The sequence below is a fragment of the Scomber japonicus genome, chromosome 8 (genome assembly GCF_027409825.1).
Source record: "Scomber japonicus isolate fScoJap1 chromosome 8, fScoJap1.pri, whole genome shotgun sequence".
Taxonomy (NCBI): domain Eukaryota; kingdom Metazoa; phylum Chordata; class Actinopteri; order Scombriformes; family Scombridae; genus Scomber; species Scomber japonicus.
In genome coordinates, this window is record NC_070585.1 from 9,099,949 (window position 1) to 9,120,909 (window position 20,961).

General features: G+C 38.3%; 2 protein-coding genes across 2 annotated transcripts; both read right to left on the bottom strand.

Moving 5' to 3' along the window:
• Nucleotides 1-6,247: 6,247 nt before the first annotated feature.
• fnta (farnesyltransferase, CAAX box, alpha) lies at nucleotides 6,248-10,352 on the bottom strand. Its single transcript, XM_053323909.1, has 9 exons — nucleotides 10,191-10,352; nucleotides 9,642-9,727; nucleotides 9,154-9,268; nucleotides 8,644-8,748; nucleotides 8,359-8,485; nucleotides 7,964-8,112; nucleotides 7,786-7,848; nucleotides 7,338-7,530; nucleotides 6,248-7,110 (listed from the first exon to the last, which is right to left on the bottom strand). The coding sequence occupies exons 1-9, from the start codon at nucleotides 10,316-10,318 to the stop codon at nucleotides 6,943-6,945; spliced, it is 1,134 nt and encodes a 377-aa protein (XP_053179884.1). The 5' UTR covers nucleotides 10,319-10,352; the 3' UTR covers nucleotides 6,248-6,942.
• A 1,545-nt stretch (nucleotides 10,353-11,897) lies between these two features.
• Nucleotides 11,898-19,920, bottom strand: aup1 (AUP1 lipid droplet regulating VLDL assembly factor). The gene is made up of 12 exons (XM_053324143.1): nucleotides 19,639-19,920; nucleotides 18,174-18,311; nucleotides 17,136-17,286; nucleotides 16,288-16,475; nucleotides 15,346-15,418; nucleotides 14,762-14,835; nucleotides 14,298-14,364; nucleotides 13,889-13,991; nucleotides 13,632-13,769; nucleotides 13,302-13,441; nucleotides 12,972-13,060; nucleotides 11,898-12,267 (listed from the first exon to the last, which is right to left on the bottom strand). The coding sequence occupies exons 1-12, from the start codon at nucleotides 19,677-19,679 to the stop codon at nucleotides 12,222-12,224; spliced, it is 1,248 nt and encodes a 415-aa protein (XP_053180118.1). The 5' UTR covers nucleotides 19,680-19,920; the 3' UTR covers nucleotides 11,898-12,221.
• Between the last annotated feature and the right edge of the window lie 1,041 nt (nucleotides 19,921-20,961).

The following is a 20,961-nucleotide window of genomic DNA, read 5'->3' on the forward strand; positions in this document are numbered from 1 at the left end:
CCATGGTGTGACCTGCTGGCAGACTGCTGCAGGTTGTTGAATTTGTTTCCAATTCATTTACCCTGAATATGAAAACTTTCAAAGGACAAGCACAAGTTTTTGACTTAATGAACCAAATGTTTGATGGGTGCAGGTGAGAGAATTACACTAGGGGGAAACCCTCGCTCATCCATTCATCACAATGAGCCACCTCATTTACTGTACCAGTAAAGCTGCCAGTAAGTGTGTGTGTGTGTGTGAGTGTGAGTCTAATTAGGTCATTACTACTTTACATAGCTTTGCAGATAAGAGAAAGTGCTGTAAATGATGAGTTGATGATCTGCTGATTGGTTGATTGATCGGTAGTCCTGCATTGCTTGCAGTGGGTGTCTCTGCCAGCGTTGGCAGCACTGTGGATGTCAACACCACCAACAGCAACTGGACGCATCACCTCACAATGTCAGACCCAAACAGACTAGGCTTCAGCAGGAAAATCCACAACCCTTCAGTTCCAGTATTGTATAGTGTCCACGCTGTGTTGATCAGCGGATTCAAACCAATTCTCACATTTGTTGTTCCATAATGTGGGCGTTGTGAAACCTTTTGAGACTGTAACTGTGATTAAGAGCTATACAAATAAACTTGGACCAGGCCAGCTTAGAAAATGGGCTTCAGTTACTCACAGAAGGAGCAGTCACAGGTACGCAGCACACATTTTAATCTACTACTAAAGCTACTGAATTCAATTGTCTGGCAAATTTGATGAAGCAGAAGTTGTTAACAGCGTATGTCTTTCATCAGGGCACAAGGAGAGCGCCGCTCACCTGCATAAGCACAGACAATTTCCCAGTCATGGTCACAAACCTGGAAGATGCTGTTACTGAAGAGAAAAAGTAATTCCCGTCCTAATCGGTGAGATCACCCTGCACACAAAGGCTGCATGAGGTGGAAAGCTGCATACCTCTGTAGGATGAACTAAAATTGTGATTTAATGCCAAAGTGGAGAGCATCCTTTGGATCAGAACATTAACACGACATTGTCTTTACCCCCTGCAGTATTAGGAGCAGCTGAAGCATAAATCTGGGCTTCGGTGTAATTTAGGGACATAGAATAAAGCAGATAGATTCCTCACATTGTGGTAAAGTCACCTTTGCAAGAGCAGCTTTTCAGTGGTGGAAGAAGCACTCCACCTTTACTTAAGAGAAAGTACCAACACAGCAATTTAAAAATACTCCATTACAAGTAAAAGTCCTGCATGAAATTATTAGATTATTTATACAGATGCATCAATTTATAAGCAGCTTTTAACTGTTCATATATTACTTAGTCCAGTGGTTCCCAACCTAGGGGTCAGGCCCCTCCAAAGGATCACCAGATACATCTGAGGGGTCATGAGATGATTAATGGGAGAGGAAAAAAGAACAAAAACAAAGTTCTGATACATAAATCTGTTTTCAGTGTTTGGACTTTTTCTCTAATCTTTGATTTTTGCTGAAATATTGGATCATTTGAACATTTATTGAAATGAAACCATGTGAGAAGTTAAGAGGGAAAAATCACTATTTGGTGGAGCTGTTAACAACTCATAGACATCTGACTCATAGACTACACACTGCTTTTAGTAAGACGTCTAAAGCCAAAAAGGTTGGAAACCACTGGTTTCATCTTTAACAATGGGTTAAAATGTGTAAAAGTGTATTATATTATCCATTGTGTCAAATCTTCATCTGAAAAGTAACTAAAGCTGAAAAGTAACTACAGCTGCAAAATGAATGTAGTGGAGTAAAAAGTACAATATTTACCTCTGAAATGTAGTGGAGTAGAAGTATAAAGTAGCATCACTTATAAAGTATAAGTACCTCAAAATTATACCTAAGTGCTTACTTGAGTGAATATACTTAGCTGCTGTCCACCACTTTAGCTTTTTAACGTAAATCACTGAGTGTGTTTGTGTGCCTCCTCAAGCTGTGGGACCACTTCAGCATCTGAGATGCAGTTTTACAGCAGCAGTTACAAGAGCAGTGACAGGTCAGCCTGTAAAATCCTGTTAGCCTATAAATATTAATGAATCTAAAGCAGTCTCTAAAGCAGGCACTGTTGTTGCCTGGAACTGGGAGGGACTCTAACGTTGTTTGCCCCAAACAAGAATTCACTCAAAACATGGTAGAGTCTACACAGAGGAGGAAGGGGACTGGCCAGGATAAGACGAGGGGCAGGGGCTGCCAAATGACTATATACACTATTATCTAAAGCTGCACTAATCAAAATGTTTGCATTAACAAATGGCAATGTATAAGGTGAAAGGTATTTCTGGTAGAGAATCATCACCCAGTGTCAGTTCCTCTCAGCTCTATGGAGATTTTAAAGAGAGATTTTTTTGCCTGTTGTTTTTGTTTTATGGACCACAAACTCCACTATCATCAAACTCATTTTCAGCTACAGCAGGCAGCTGTGTCAGCGAAAAAGCACTGATAAATCAACTGTACACTACCTGCCAGCCCCAAACAGCAGGCCAACAAAGTTAAGAACGAGCCGCTGGACACAGTAGAACATTTAGCAGCTGAGGCGCCTGATATGTTTTATCAGGGGCTGGTGGAGACCAAAACAGATTTAAAACAAGAATGAATATTAGACTCACCAAAAACACGACTCGGACTGAATGTTTCTGTTGGATGTTATACCCATATCAACTTTACTAATTGATAGTATATCAGCGTTGTGTTACTGCTTGTTCTGCTGGACCTAAGTAGAATTTGAAAAATAAATTAATGCAGCTTTAAGTGAGACATGGTGATAAAATTACTGTTTTATGTAAAATAACCAATAACATTGTATCATGTTTTTGTAGGCTACCTCCTCATTTCATGTATGGGAATTCCCTGTGTATAACTACCTTTGGAAAAGGGAAAGAACCTCATTAGACAGAGTTCAGTGGACTGTTAGTGTACTATTATTTAAAGGCTTTTTGAAAGCTGACCCACCCTGAGGAGAATAACAATCTCTATGAACACAAAGTCTTTCTAGCTTTAATCTAGGGCAAACAAAAGACAGAAAACTAGAATATAGCAATGGGTTTAGAAAAAGAATAATAGCCACAGCTCTAAATTACTTTATCATTATATCAATACTTCAGCTATGAGTCATTGTCTAAAAGTAAATTAATCCTTCACATAATCAAAATCAAAAGTCAATTTCATACTTATGTTCTCGTTCAATTCAATTTGCACTACTTGATATAAGAATAGACTCACGTCGCCCACCAATTAAATATGTTTAATTGGTTTCCGTGGAGTCACTTTTAATAAAAAGGACTTCTGGGTAATTAAAGTAAAAGGAAGAAACTGTCAAGTGAGAGTGGAAAGTTTCAACCACTGACCCGACTGAAGAAATCAGTTTAAATCACAAAGATGCTGGAAGCAGAGTCTGATCATTCTACATCCTACTCATTTCATTTTATTATGATTAGAAAAAAATCATCAATAAATCATCCTTCAGACATTGACTGGTTGGTCTGGAAGCAGCAGACGAAGATGAAACTAGATTATGAGTTCCTAAAAGTGAATTTCTTCACATGCAGTAACATCACTTGGACTGCTCTGCTATGCTTTAAAGAAGATTAATAGTAATATTTGTTTAATGAATATCCATGCCATTTTTATGATGAGAGTTTTTTTCCCCCCTTTCTCCATTCCAGGGCAGAGCTGAGGGAACGATGATGATGATGATGATGATGATGAGACTATTACAGCAGTTCATTAGTAATAAAGAAGAGGTGAAGATCAGAGAGAACAGTGTGTAATGATGATCACAAGAGTCTACAAATGAAATTTCTGAGTAATATGTTTCCTTTTTACTAGACAGTGACAGTGGAGAGACAGGAGGCCTGGGGAGTGAGAGGGGGGTCCCCAGTCAGAATCAAACCTTGGACTTTTAAAAGTGTCTAAGCCACCAAACCACCAGGACACACCTTCAAAGGAGTTTAATATGTGGTGATCTGGTCTAAATAAAGGAGAAGGTGTTACACAGTTACACTGTGACCCATATAGACAGACAGACAGCAGCATCTAGTAAAAAAAAGACCTGAACCCACCTGGACCTTTCTTCATGTGTTGAAAGACAATTGACAGACAGCAGCTGAGACGTGAACTGGTGGTTTGATTTAGTTGGAACTTTTAACCCTTTACATACTGTTCATATGTTGACTCATAATTAGTCTCTACACCAAATCACATTCATAGATTCCCCACCAGTCATTAATAAATCTTTGATTAATCCTTATATGGAAGCGTGTATTCGAGTGTAGCGAGTGTATTCTATGTATTTATGGGGGAAAAAACATTCACAAATATGAAGAATACAACCACATGTGATTTTTTAATAAACACATGTCACATTTATACATTAGTACAAAAATGTGTAAAAACTGAGATTTTATTTCCATGTCTGTATACTGTGGGTCACATTATGACATGTGCAAATGGTGTTTTTACAGCTCTCACATGTAAAAAGAAATGGGTCAAATTTGACCCTGAACAGTATGTATAGAGTTCACTATGTGTATGTGTTACTTGAGTATGTATTTTATGATAATACCTCCTGCTGTTCATTTATTTAGGCTACCTATTCACTGTAATGCTGCATCATTTTTTTGCCCTGAATTTCAGTGTTTCCTCTGAGCCTTTATTGGTGGTATTTAATCCCAGGGGGGGGTTTTCTTTCCTACTTCAATTCATTATAAATAAAATCTTTGCTTAGTACAGCACTCTGGCTCCTCTTAACTCTTGTGTATTGTTTGGTGACATTAAAACATGTCTTTCTTTTTCAACTTTCTACAGTTTTTAGATGTTCAAACAGCCCACTGAGTCCTCTCATGTCTTCCAAAGTGTCTGAAGCTATTAAACAGTGAGACGGGTGATGGGCATGTCACAGAGTTACAAGTTTGTGCCGAGGTAGCAGTTTCCTTTCATCTCGTCTGTATTGAATCACATTGTGGAAATACAGTATTTATGCAAATGTGTGCCTCCTCCAAAATCATACATGTGCTGTCAGGAGGCTGCAGAATCCCACACAGGATAAGCAGCCTCTTTCACCAATTTAAGCAGATGTCTCAGAAGCAAACTGGATCATGTCCAGGTCTACACACCAATACACTGGTCTCCTGTTGATCAGCTGTGTGTTTTTGGTTTATTAAAAACCAAAAATCATCCAGTGGCACCACAAGCTATCACAGTGAATGCTGTTTGTGAACATCGCATATGGACAACAGAAGAGGAGGCAGATTTTTGGCTGCGGTGTCTCATCTTCACCTGTATTTAATACCTTCCAAAGCCTGCAGGCTGTGAGGAGACCTGACTGGTTTGTTTTGACTTGTGCTGGGTTTAATTAGTATTTTAATTACAGGCTGTCTGAGCCCCTTTTTGTTTGTTTTTTTCTTTTCTTTCTTCCTGGCTTTAACCACTAGGGAGCACTGTCCTCCAAACAAAGCTTTTGAAGTAATGAAGTAGGTACCTGATCTGTTTGGTTTAATAAGCTCTTACTAATAGACACACTGACACAAATAGATCTACATTTTATTCAAGGACAAGTAGAGAAATCTTTCAGGGTTGCAATAGTATATTTACCAAATCTCCTATTCATTAAGCTATGTTTTTTAATGCATGTCAGTAGATAACCTATACAGCTTTCAGACTCCATGATGACACCATATTGTTTGTTACAACTGCTGATGACGTGTACTTGATGGAAGATCTTGTGAACGACAGATCAGTGTCACGCTCGCTGAGGAAAAGCATAGAGAAAGCAAGCAGCGCAACTCTAATATCAAGAATCTAGAGCAGCTGTGATTACACACTGCTGGCAGGCTGGCTGCTTGGTTAGAAACTGGAGAGGCTGGATTGTGTTGTAGTGTCAGCAGAAGTAGAAACAGCTGCATGTAGTGGAGTAAATCCATTTCCTGGCTCCGAGGGAGTCCAGGACGTGAGGTTGCGTGTCAGTACATGAGCCTACAGTTTTCTCCTAGCAGCAGCAGCAGCACAACTTTAGAGGACTAAACTCAGCCTGATAACAAGAGAAGTGGCTCATTTAAAAGATATGGATTTGGACAAAGGGAGGGCTGTGACATCGTGCCAGTCATTGATCAGAATGCAGCACCAGACCTCCGCATCTCATCTCTCGACTGCTTTATCATTACTGACAAACAAAAAAAAAATCACTCTCAATATTACTACAAACCGTTTTTATTTTTGTGTTCCATGATGCTTTCCCCCCCCCTCCATTAAAACATATTGACATGTATTCTCCAACTGACACCACTGAACAATCAAGAAATGTTGCAGGATTTATGTTCAGAGTGGGTTTACATGCACACAATACTCCATTTAAAGTCTTATTTGGAGTCTCTAATGTGGCTGTTCAAACATATCACTGTTAAACTTCTAGGTTACCAAACATCTAACTTATAAATTACATTTTAAAATAACAAAAAAATAAGATCCTCCTGATAGATTTATTTCTCTTATTAGATATATAACCTCAGATGTGTACCTATAATCACTCAAAAAGACTATAAATTGAATAAAGTGTGCATGCAAACACACTCAGAGGCCTGCTGTCAAACAGACTGATATATTCAGCTGATTGATTTCCAATTCAAGATATATGACATTGTGTAATGTGAGGTTTTATGGATCCTATTCTTTAATTTAGGATGAGCAAAGGTAAAAAAAAAAAGAAGAAAAAAAGACAACATTGAGTTTTCTAATGCGACATTTGTAAATTAGATTTTAGCAAGGGAGGGATTTTAATGTATTATTTGTATTGTATCTGTTTGATGTCAATCTCTGTTTCTTCTCTATATGACCTTTTGTTAGTGGTTAATAGCAATTTACAGTAATATCAAACTCTGCTGAGGACATTAATAAGACAGGACAGGAGTGGAAATGGTGGTAAGTCTCCCAGGGGGTCTAGTTCATGTCCTGCTGCCCAGATGTAGGGGCTAAAGGTTTAGGGTCATCTGCCATAGGCTCAGCAGAGGGGACGCTGGTTCCGTATTTGCCCTTTAAAGATCGTCCCAAAAACAGCCAGTACTCTTTACGGACCGTGTCCTTCTCCTGCGCCAGAAGTTCACAAATCTTGAATTGAAGGAACAAAAACATAGAAAAAGTTAGAAAACAATGTGAGAGGTATCATTTTATGTTTATATCTAGAACAAGAAAATGCTGTTCTACCACAGACAGAAGTCTTTATTGGCAAAGATTAAACACATGCTGTCATAATCACAGTTGCGATCAATTTTAGGGCTGTTTTTGTGAATTTTGTTTATAGCTTTTGAAATGATTTCTGTTAACTAGTCTCTTACTTCTAGAGCCCTTCTTAAAGTTTCCTTTCGTTCCTCCTCATCTGCGTTTTCTTTGTCGACGCCATTCTCCAAGGCGTCCTCATAGCAATCAAAGAGAAACGCTAGAAGGTAAGGTGAACAATGTGTCTCCTTCAGCTCCAGGACTTTCTCCAGCAGGCCCGGCTGGGACGACAGACCTCTGTCTGGCAGCATCCTTTAAAAAAAAAAAAAGAGGAGGGGATACAGTCAGTGAGCTTTTCTGGTTTTAATAACTGAGTCTTCACTTTTTCACCCCTGCAGCATGTCATGTATTGTGAGCGTCTGAATGGGGAAAGCACTCTGAAATATCTGTGGTTTCGTTTCAAGAAATATTTTTAAGACTGTGAAACAGATAATTAATTTCATAATAAGAGAAAATATATAATAATAATATAATAATAATGTAAACACAATGGGTTTTACAGCTTACCCTTTCAAATAGTTCCATGCACTTTCATTGTGGGGGGCTTTCTTGATCTGGGTGACACAATACCTGGAAGACAGTAAGGAAAAAGAATCAGTCACTTGCATGTAGAAGAAACAATTACATTTCATCTACAATTAATTGTGAGTCCAAATGTTGTAGATTTTTTAAGAAAAGTGCTTACTGAATCTCCCTCTCCAGTACAGCTGGATCAGAGAAGCCTGTAGTGTGAGAAATGACAAAATGCCTCTGGTTCCATGAGGAGTTATTCCTCACATCTTCTTCCAAAAGGTTCTCCACAAATTCTAGCTCATTGTCCCACAGTTTATACTCCTGATGATGGAACAAGACAAACGTTGGCAGTGCACGTGTTTGTGTAATTATCATCTAGTGCTTTTAGTGGTGGCCGTGTAATGCCTGAAACAATTAGTGACTGAAGACGGACTCAAGAAACACACCAACAAACAAACAAATATGTAAAGGATTCAGTCTGGCAGAGTGTTGCTCGCTGTGGGCAGAAAACTGGATGTCAGTCCTAAATTTTAAAAGCCAAACTCTGCTAAGAGCTCCAACACCTACCTGTATGACCCACTGTCTGTGCTGCCAGGCGTGGTAGTTCTTTGCATCTTGGCTGAGAATGTCTGCAATGAACTCCAGCTCCTCTGAGGGGTCGTTCAACCACTCTACCACCATACGTCTGTGATGCCTGGAAGAGGAGTCCAGATAAAACTGAATCATTTTAGAAACAACTTGCTTGCCGTTATTTTCACACATATTTTCAAACCTGGTTCCTCATTTAAGCCTTTGCAAACAAATACTGTTTTCAACATTAATTCATCAAGTGATTACTCTGTCAGCACTCACCAGACTTGGTAGTTTTTGGGCTGCTCCTCGATGATGGCAGTAATGTACCTCATCTCCTCCCTCAGGTCTTTTCTCAGGGCTTGCAGTAATACTCGCCTGTAGTGCCTGAACATTCCCACAAACACAAGATCTGTTCATATTTCTGCCACAGACACTACTGCCTTTGTGCTACATAATAAAACACACAAATGAATATGTAAATAATCTAACGACTTGAAAGAAATGTTCATTCATTCATTCACAGCCCTACGCATCACATCCTCAGAGAGCCAAAGATAAAATAAACACCTTAACTGTGGAGGTGCAGCTTTTTATGAGTCACAGCCCAGCATCTAAAAGAAGTGTCTCTTTCTTTTAGCTTTCTTCATTAAAAAAACAAACAAACTATAAACTATGACTTTTAAAAGAAAATCATCCCATTGTTTTTGTTCCCCAACATGTTGTGGAAATGAGTCATCCCTAAAAAGTAAAATGTTTCTTTTCCATATTCCAAACATGATGCATGCTTACCATACTGTGTAATTTGCCGCATTTAGCTCAATGGCATCTGCTGTCAAGGCAAAAGCACGCTCGCTTTTTTCATCATTCTTCAGGAGGGCACGGAAATAGTCATAAACATCTGAGACTGTTGGAACAAGTGTACATACATTAGTTTTTAACTGTGAATAAATTATTTTTATGTGCAGCTTACAGAAAACAGTTGGTACCTATCGATTCAGAAAGACCAGGAACAGCCTGCATTGTTTATATTTGGTTGTAAGTCAACCTTGCAGTACCACATTCTGTTCTCAGAGTTTCACAGAATGAGAACGTCAAAGTAAAAATGGTGATAACAGTTTCTGATTGCTCCATCTGGACAAAAATCTGCAGTGCTCTAAAGAAAACGTGCTGAAACACACATATATATATTTATATTGATTAAATCTGCAAGCAGCTTCCCACTTTCACCCTCTATTGATTCCCACAGTACTGTATCTGTCACTTTTTAACAATCTTACACTTTTCAGAGTAGGCGATCTTCACTACAGGATTTGGTCCATCATCCTGAGGAACAGGCTCCAGGTCTGCCCACTCCTTTCTGTCTCTGAAACACAGAAACACGGGGGCGGATTACTAGCTGCTGACCCACACTACTGCCTGGAGGAAGCTAACATATACAGCGGCTGCTCTTTACACTTTTTAACTGCTGTAGTTAATCAAATATAATAAAGATTATTAATAGTGCAATAATGAATAAGCATTGTTAAGGACATTTTGTTGGCATTTCTTTATTTGAAAACTTACTTAATCGCTGATATTGTCATCTTTAGCAGGGGTGTGGACGAACTAGCATAACTTAGCCATTAAATTAGCACAACACTACTTCAATAAATGTCTGTTGGACGTTTTCTAATGACACCTGTGCTCATGTTACTTTAGCGAACGTGACCTAACATCTCACTGTAAACTTAAAAACTTTCAGTTATCGTATAAATAACAGAATCAGTAGTTCAGTCACCGTTAGGAAACAGCTACATAGCTAGCCAGCAAACGTTAACAGAACCCACCTGTAAAACTTATATCGAGTCGGGTCCTCGAGAAAGTCATCCTCCAGGTGGTCCTCAGCCTCTACATTAAACTCCACGTCTTCTTTCGCGTCTACATATTCATTTGAGCTATCCTCGACACCTGACATTGCTCTACTTTACTAGCTGCTTAATCGCGTCTGGGTTTCGTGCGGGTGGATGTGGCGTCACTTCCGGTGAGTAGGAAACACCGGTTCCTGTCGAGAGGCGGGAACGTTTGTATTTAACAGCATCACTTTTCTTTTCTTTAGTTGAAAATATTATATTCCAGGATACGTGTTGTGTAATATTTCCAGACGTAGTTTTCTAATATTGTTGAATATTAAAAATGTAAAAGTAAAAAGCCACACATTTGTGTTTGTGTACTTTTTTATTGCATCAAAACATCGACACTAAAACAAGAATATAGAGCATATTTACATCATAATGCAATAACAATAGCCTGATATATACCAGATATGGCTCCAATTTTATTTACACAATAGCCACATTCACCATGATAACCAATTATTTACCTAAGTCAGAGGTAAATAATAAAATAAGTGTATAAAAAAAGACAAAGAATAAATTCATGTAAAATAGTACCTCAATAGAGAAGGAAGGCAATATCATCAAAAATGTTTAACTAGTTCCTGTATCATAATAATTGTGTGAGCACAGTTTTTGTGTTTAATGATTTCAATAGACTCAAAATGCTTCCTAAATTCAATCATGAAAGGTTCAAATGATGATCGAGATGTTGAAAACTTGACTTTGTAGAGATGAATTTTCCCAAATAAAACATTTTTGCTTTTGAATCCAACTGCCGCGTTCAAGTCACACCCAATTTATCATAATTACAAGAGTTACCCATGTGGCATTCATGTCAACATCCACATGGTAATCACGAGTGGGAAACAGTTTTTTTCTATCTGTCTTGGCAATTAAATCACACAAACGAAAACATATTAATACTGTTCGGTGTAATTACATTTAATGGATATTGTTTTGTATTTATTGTGAATGTTAATCTTTCTCTACCGTTCATCCCGTTTGAAATGAACGTGGCAGCTGCTGAGAACTATCTTGATGTACTATCTAGTGTAAAGGATTTTTTTGTACAGGTAAATCCGTATCAATTCAAGTTTTTTATTTTAACTATTTTAACCAGCTATAACCTGGCACCCATAATAAAGCAGACTGTCCTTCAGGGTTTTAACTACATCAGTGGAACATCTGCCCATCAACACCATCCATTCACTCATACAGATATTCAATCCAGTCTCAACTTGATATGCATTTCAATGGCCTTTGTAAACTCACGTTCACATCATTTAATATACCATTGGTGCATGAACAATTTCTCACTATTAGACACTTTTTGGGTCCTTTTGTATATTTGTGTACACTTCTCCAAAAACTGGTGAGGACAGTCTCAAGAATCTTCTACAATACTTCTCTGAGGAGGCTGTGGGTCCTCAGAGGTTCAGCGGCACCAGTAGAGATTTACTCTTAAGCGCCCTCTTATGGTCTGATTTTGATATTTTGTATTTAGTGGGGAAATGCAGGCAAGCATGAATACAAAAATATAAGAGTATAAAATATGACATTCTGACGTAATACGTTTTCTTTGGGATCTCTAAATCAAAGTTTAATAACAAAATAGCAACAGTGACAACACATTTCTTATTTGGAATAATTTCCTGAAAGCAAGGTCAAGCTGAACTTTATTTTCATCAACGAGTCTGGACATTATAAAAATAAATAGATGATTCACAGTCAGTGGATCGTAATACAAATTGTTATCAAAATGATGTATCAGCCAGAATGAAGAATTAAACACATGCATAATCACCGTTCCATCAACTTGTACATATTCTGAATACTTGCCCCCGTTATTTGCAATTACCAAAATCTGCTTTTCAGCAGAACCTGTCGACAAAATATAAAATCACCATTTGAATTAGACAGCTATGCAAGTTGAATATGCTTCTTTCTGACAAGTGTTTGATGATGGCTTGACCCAAAGTATGTTCAGTGGCTATCCTCTTGATCCAATCCGTGTTTTTCAATGTAGCGCCTGGAAGGGAAAAAACAGAAACAAATGTTAATTAAACTTTAAGAAGAGTTTAGTATTTATTCTATCTATCAGGATTATAAACTGACAGCATCTACAACAACCCTGATGAGAGCAGTGAGAGTGAACCAAAACAGTAAAGTTTTAGTCCATGACACATGAGCAGAACTACAGTCAGGTGTGAAGTTTGTCACTATGAATGACCCCATTCACATTACATGATTATCTGATCCATTGTTAATATGCAAATATTGACAAGTGTATAGCTGTAAAGTTACAGTAGGTATCTGTGTGCAGTGTCGCCTCTGATGTGATGAGGTCATATCTGATCAAAAACCTTCATGATCCAATTTACTATCAGATGACATCCACACACATGGTTCACAACACTTTGTGCCATAGTGAAGTTGAGACACTTAAAAGATCACATCAACCCAATTCTCCCTGAGTGAATTGTTCTTTCACTGCTGTTTCAGAGACAGTGTGAACAAGTCTATGTGGTCTCAAGTTAGTTAAGACAGGGGTACTCTGCATAAGACCTCTGCAGCTTTAACAGTATGTGGAATCAGTATCCAGCGACAGACACAATGAATTCAAAGTAAATCTCAATCCAAATGAATATAGAAAAACTGTAGCAGAAGATTTTTGAACATGAACTGAAGAAATATGGAGCATTTTCAGTAGTGCTAATAGTAAGACAATCTCACCGTCTTGCGAAATTGTACAGCGCCTCTTTCCTCTCTTGGAGAGACAAATGTCGGTCAGTTGGTGATTTCCCAAAAGATTTGGCAGCAGGCTGTGGAGGACAGAAAAGGGAGTTATACATTTTGATAAAAAACAAAAGAAAAACTTTGATAGATTGCATCGGGACGCAAATGAGCAGTTGATGCATGACAATATGCAGCAGCTGTACTAAAATTCACAACACTTAAATGCTTATATACACAACTTTTAATTCCCCAGAAATCAAATAGACAATATGAATTTAATGTATTCAGAGCTCAGACACAGCAGCCTGTAGAATCCAAGAGTCAAACCTTCAGGGTAGGAGCAGAACCAGAGGAATAGGAGCTGTTCATAGAGGACCCGTATGCTGACGTCCCGGTAGCTTCCATTGGCATTTCCTCCTTGTTCTCCAGCAGATTTGTTATGGTGGTGTCAACACAATTGGTTTTTGCTGTACAAAATAAAGACACAACTCTTAAGTCCACAGAAATTAAGACCATATTCAAGTTGTTACGGTTTCATTACAAATTATGAGGAGGTGACCCTGTTTCAGGTTAGAATGTAGAGGGCAGATGATGGTAGAGCAGGAAGAGCAGAGAAAACAACTGAAATGTAAACATGCGCTGACACTGTGGTCTCACCTAAGTCCTTTGTGATGACATTCAGTGGGACATGAGGCAGCACGTCCATCACCTGTTGGGCCATCTTAGCAATCCTGTGGTCATCCGTTCCCAGGCTCTGGACCATGAAGCCAAGTCCAATAGAGCCTGGTCTGACAGCTAAAGTGAGGAACACAACAGCTGCACTTCACTTCATTCCCAACAAACTTCAAATACAATCTGCTGAATCTTCTCCTGACACACAATCAGATGTGTCGGGTGATTATTGACTTCCTCACCTGTAGATGTTTGTGGTACGATGTGTCTTTTCCTCTTGATGTGCTCTGCTTTATCGGCTTTGGTGATCTTTGTAGCGACCAAGCCGAGTTCACAGGCCAGCAGCTGAAAACAAGGACACAATAATTATTATATTTGGTGTGCAGCAATAAGGTGAATCATTTCTAAAAATATCTTTGTGTGGTCAAAAGAAACTGCAGCATAAATGGAGTAAAGGAGACATGTCTGGACAGATTATCTCTATGCAGAGAGATCTTTTAAGTTTAATAACTAAATACAGTTATTAAACTCAAGGAACTGCTTTAATTTCCTAACTTGCAATTCTGTTTGACATTTACTCCTTCGTATTTGTTTTACCTTTTAGTATTTGAGCTGTTATGAATCTACTCAACTGGCAAACATTATTTTTACCTCCTGGACTTTGTTGGCAAACTCCTGCGTGGACTCGCCATCTTGTCTGGATACTGTCGGGAGCCAACTGGGGCGTATCGGGGAAAAAAACAAAAAGGAAATAATTATGCAATGTCAGGAAATAATTACCACAACAATTATGCCCGAGAAATTTTAAAAAAAATTAACAGGAGAGTCTTTCCCAGAGAGGAAAAGCAACTCAGTTTTAAATAATATTTATGGGTGAAAGGGGCGATAGTTGTGCTTATTAAATCAACTTTACTGGCTGGAGAAGACGAGCCTGGAGTTGTTGGAAGTGTTTTTAATCAGTCTTTGCTTTTCCAGGTGCATTCAGTAGCTTTGAGGATCTAGTTTCTGTAACTGGTATCTCCGTTTACAAGAGAAGCTCTGTGAAACATCATGAACCGACTTTTTTTAAAGAAGCTGTAGAGGTGAAAGAAATAATGATACAAATTATTTAGTACCTTACATGATACACTGTACATGGGGCAAAAAATGTCCACAAAAGCTCCATCAGCCAGCTGGAATCTGGTGTGCTCTGTGGATGTGGAAAACACAACACAGTCAAAGGTACTGTTATATTACATGTAAGCGCTGAGAGAGGATATGAACAATATAAGCTTTGGTTCGTTGTCCAAATAATTAAAAAAAAATATCCTGCCTGATTATAAAAGCCTAACGTTATCCACAGCTGCACGCTAACACGAGACTGCATTATTCTTTGCTCCAAGTGGTGAAATGGCAGGATCAGATTTACAAAGCTCACACTAATCTGCTTCCTGCTGCTTCTGGGAAATTTCACTTCATTCGTTTTGTAATGATTTTCCATAGCAGGCAGTGAAATAGTTACATGGTTTAAAATGTCGTTACTAAGCGAGTTCTAGTTTATTGCCATCTGTAATGGAAACACAGGAACATAGAAATGTTTGTACCATGGATCTCTCTGGAGATCTCTTCTGCTTGTGTAAGACTAAGATATTCAGGATGCAAACAGAGAATGCTTTAAATACAGAATTAAGTCTATTTTGTCTAATTGAAAGGACATTACCAAAGCGATCAATGGTCTGGTCACCCGTAAGGCCACAGGTTGAATGGAATCTGTCAGAGAGAATGGCCAGGAGCTGAGAGGGGGAAAAATACAATAAATACTTTAACTGGTGAGTCTGTGTGCTGAAAAGAAATAATGTTGGACACTCGAAATCTGATTTTGTTTACTGAAGACAAATCAATTCTGCACATATGTCAGGTTAACACTGTGAGTCAAGAAGCAAACATCCAGGCAGCAGCTGGTGTGGCTTTGCACATGACAACAGTTTGTGTAGTTCTGGTCTGATTTAGTCATGTTTAGTGTGTGCATGTGTGCGTGTGTGTGTGTGTGCGTGTGTGTGTGTGTGTGTGTGTGTGTGTGTGTGCGGGGGGGGGGTATTATAAATTCAATTTCAAAACTCTGCAAAGACAAGCATTGCAATGTTCTCGATTTCATTATGAAGCAACCTCATTCTTTGAGGTTTCAGTGCATCTCTGGGAGAATTGAGCTGAAGATACACTGCGCTTGGTTTTTAGACACTCAGATTAACAATAGAAATGACTTCATTCGCAGCTGTTTTCATTTCCCTTGCACTGATTTCCCCACAGTGCTGTAGGGGGAAATTAGTAGAGAACAATCAACTGCCAATGTGTTTCATCTCGATCTCAAAGTGCTGTGGAAGATTGATCTGCAGCTGGCTTGTTTATATTGCTGTTTCTTTTTACAACTAAACTTATGAGTATAAGGCCAAAACACCATTTCCTTGTCCAAAGACAGGACAATTGGCTGGTTTAGGTATTGGAGTTACATGTGGACAACTAAAACCAGAACAAGCTAAAGAAAACTGGCATTTGACTGAGTATTGATGGGTTAAACTTTCTGCCAGTGATGCATGAATGATTCCTGCTCAATACTATTAACTGTGCTGTCCTCAGTGACAAGAGTTCTTATGTTTGGACAGACCTGAACTTGAGCAGGCCAGCGCGGCCGTTTGTGGTGTCCTCCTCAGGGAACAGGAGCAAAGGTGGGGTGCCTTCAGTGGAGCAGTACCTCTGAAGAGACTCTCCTATCGCTCCCTGGCCAGATGCTGAATGGATCTCCATGAAACCTCTGGCCCAACACACAAAGCCTGTGGAGCCCTCTAGCTGAGGCTAATGAGCAGAAAGAGACAGAGCAAGCTCACCAAACACTGCGCTCACTGTGTTCAACAGTAACAAACACTGCATGTTGCACTGGCAAAAAAAAAAAAAAAAGACATATGAAAACCAGTTTCACCTCTGAGAGATAGTCAGATAGCCTTGCAGACACTTAGCAATTAACTTTAACATGCTTTCATGCACCAGTGCGCACACCGCCTCCTCCGCAAACGTCCATGTGCCATCTGCAGCCTTTGATGTTTCATTACAAAAACTTGACGCACTTTCATCCCTGCAGTTTCACAAGGAGAGCTGTCACAGTGCTTCAAAAGTAACACTGACATATAGGTGAGAAGATCCTTTCTTTTCATGTTTTAGATGTATGCGTCAGTTCATTTATTAACACACAGCAAAAGGAAACTACAGTTATGAGCATTTTTTATAGGGTTAAATGATGAATATGAATACTCTAATAAATTAAGAATTTATTTGCAGTTTTCAGCAAATGTTTAAGTGTTTTGGATGAAAGCATGTCTACATTTGCATGGTGCATGCTAATAAGTGCTAACTGGTGCAGAAAGCATGAAGGACTTACAACTGACAGATGACCAAAATATTCGAAACCTACTGTGTAACATGGTTTAACCGAGAAACAAAATACTGTAGGGCACTCACAGTACTGCAGGGGGTCAGGAGGTTGATTACGTTGTGATCGAACTCTGTCACATGATTGCATATGTACAGCTTGGTATTTTTGTCTCTGGAGCGGGGGTTCTTCTGTCTCACATGCATCCCCAGGACTGAGCACATCACCCTCACAATAAATCTAACAGGAGAAGACAGAAACACAAGTGACAGGTGAGTTTTAAATGATTTACAGCGCTGAAGGATGACCGCAGCGACATCATACCCTCAATGCACCTTTATTTGAACATAGAAACGACTGTTCACAGAAGGCCACAGTGTAACAAACACACCATATCAAACATATTGAGCAACCATTTGCCTTTATGGTAGTTCATGGGGTGGCAGGATTTAATGTGGTCATTATAGTTTTGAAAGGCAGCCATGCAGCAATTATTTTTTACTGCTGCTAATGTAAAAAGTGTTCAACACTGTTAAACCTGACAGTGACCATATTTTAAAATTGTGTAATTGTTTATTATTCAGTATTGAAGATATTTAACCTTCTCCCAAATCTGTGTTTAAAAGCAGCTATCAGTCTTTGATACCAGGACATTTCATTAGATAAGAGAGACTTTACTTATTTCCCATATAGATAAAATATGTAAAATACAAGTATGCTTTCGTTTTTCATTCTTCTTACTTCTTTGATTATCCTTATTCCTCTTTGTAGAAGAATAAGTATGCTTTTAAATGATTTGAACATATATGAATATGCTGTTTTGGCCTATTGTTTCTAAAACATAAACACTCAGTTTATTAGAAACACCAAACTAAACCTAATGCAATCTAACACATCAGTCCTGCAACAAACCCCACCTTAATAAAGGTTACAGAGTTCAGTTGTAGATTAGAGAGGAGTTGATTCAACTTTATGTTCATTTTGGAGGTTGTAGTTGGTGGTGGAGTCCGATTGTGTTTCTGATATTCTGTCCATCCCATTTATATATTAAAAGAGCAATGCTTGATTAATATGATTTATTTATCATCTCAGATTCACAGAGAAAGTAGACTTGAATATAAACTTACCTTCTAACAAAACTTTCTGGAAGTGCACAGCTGACCAGGAACACATGAACACCGATAAAAATCCGTATTAACATCAAACAAATGCCAACTGGAAAGTAAACCGTCAACAGCAAGAGAACAAGCGCATCTTTGGGAAACCTGTGCAAAAAAAGGAGAAAAGGTTAAAAGTTATACAGACTGAAATTAATGCAATTTTAACAAATCACATTAATCACAGGGACTTTACAAACTAAATGAGAAAAAAATATAATAAACATACAGTATGCCATGCACTACAACTAGGTTAACTATCACTGTTAAGTAGTGCAGCGATGTTAGATTATCTAATAATAATGATTAGCTTTTTTAAAGTGATATAAAATTAAATGTGTCACACTCAGGATTCAGTTTATTTGTATTCAATAAAAACCTCCACACACTACTTATGAATAAAATATGTAATAGTATCAGTTTAAGAGAACCCCTCTACTTCATACAGTATGAGTATTATTATGACTTTAGGTTTCATACTCAACCACAGCACCCTGCTTTCAGTTCCTCCACTTTATTACACGTGTCACAACATGATTAACTCAGCATTTATACTCTACAGACACCTCAGATTGCATTTTAATGAGAACATCTGACATCTGACATCTGACCCCCAAATCATCTCTGTTGAGTCCCAAAAACCAACATCATAATCAATACTGCAGCACCTACAGGCCTAATGTCCCACCTGTATTAACACATATGTATTGTTGACAGTAAATGATCGAGGTATTTTGCACATCTGACCTTCTTTGCAAAGTTATTAGCACCACACACAGAGAGATATATGTGTGTGTGGTGCTAATAACTTTAGCTAAGATGTTATGTCAGCCTGCTTTACAGAACACTGTCATTTCTCTGTACTGTAATGTATTGAAAAACAGAGCAATAGTGCACTTGACAACATTTACACAAATTTAACAAAATAAAAATATAAACTACATATAAAATATATTAAGAAAGTTTCAGGAACATAAAATAAAGAAATGATATAAACAACAGACGTATATACGTCTTAAAATAGCGGCAGAGGTAAACACGAGGAAGTGCATTGAGTTTTAGCAGCTGGTCGTTACATTGTTAAAGTGACTGATGCAGCAATAGAGATGTGCTTTAAACAAGATAATGTCTTTCAGATAACTTCAGTGTCCAAAGTGTACAATGTCAAGTTCAAAAGTCATCTGAGGTGAGCTTGCTCGACGTGTACATTAAAGTAGCATTACATAAGGCTGCATGATAAAGGTTAGCAAAAACCTTAAAGCCGTTCAGCCAATAACACTCATTCCTTCGTGAAGCTACTGTTAGCAAGGTTAGCTGACATTAAATGCTACTGAGGTTATTCACAGCGTTTAATGGGCCCACAGGATAAAACAGTGGCTAATTAGCGTTAGCTAAAGGTTAACTGGGTAGCTTAGCAGTACATTAGCTGACTTACCGACGAAAGTCAAACATGTCTTCAGCCCCCCGAGTCTCCATGTCCGCCCGCCGCTGCTATGACTGCAACAACAACCTGCTCCCTAAAAATAAACTAGTCATAACGTTTCACCACGACAAATGTGTCATTTGGCGGGTAAACTGGCAGCTAAGGTTAGCGTTACGTTACCGTTTCCCAGAGTAGATAGCGAGATTGACTAAAAAGGCCGGTTTGAGACAATGTAGAGGCAAGTTTAAAATATTAGCTTAGCAGTTGTCAACAAATGTTCCGTTCTGCTTCCTCTTCTTCTTCTGTGAGCTTTAATGGCAACTGTTGAACCAGGTTATAGGAGCACTGCCGCCACCTACTGACTGGAGTGTGAAACAATGGATTGGCTTGAAAACATAATTAAATTCCCGTTACTCTTAATTACACAGAAACTGCACTAAACTGTATTTACGTGAATTGTATGTATAAACATGTTCTGCAATAAAGGTGATTCTGACTCTGATCTGCAGCTGTGTAAGATAACCAAAAGACCATTAAAGAATATGTGCTCACAGGACGGTATGTATCGCCCTCTAGTGGTGATAATTAAGAACAAGAAATACTTTATTAATGCTCAGGGAAATTAAAGCGTCACACACAACAATAGAATAAAATAAAATACAAAGTTAAATAGTACATAGAAAAGGTTATTATTATTATACATAGGGCAATAATAAAACATGTAGTATAAAATAAAATGAGAGTAGTGAGATAGATTTAACCAAATTGTTATTACCAATTGTGCAATTTTGTATGTATTAAGTACAAATATCCTGTCGACACATGCACATCAGTTCATTGCATCAATTGGCATATGTCAGTAAAAACAACCCAAATTACACAGTTACTGGCTTTAATTACAGTTTTCACAGTTCCTGTGAGAACTGACTGACTCCCTTGATAAACTTACCAATCAGAGCAAATTCTGCCTTGTTACTTATTAGTTTCTTGTTCCCATGCCCTGTGAAATAGTATGCTAAAAATCATTACTGTATAAATGCCTGTATTACAGTATATCCAATGCCTACTTGTCCAGAGGAATATACTTTATTATTGTATGTGCTGTAATGTGTTCTTTCCAGTGTGTCAGTCACAAACCGCTTTATTATACTATCTACATACTGATATGGGGTTTATTTTTTCTCTATCAGTCATTTATGAGTGAGTTCCTGTATCTAATCAGAAATCAGTATAGCAAAGAGAAGGGTCGCAATTGTTTTGCTGAAGAAGTGCACTTGAGCATCCTTAAATGTATGGGCTGGTGATAGTCTGTCTCTTGTATCTCCTTCTTCTTCT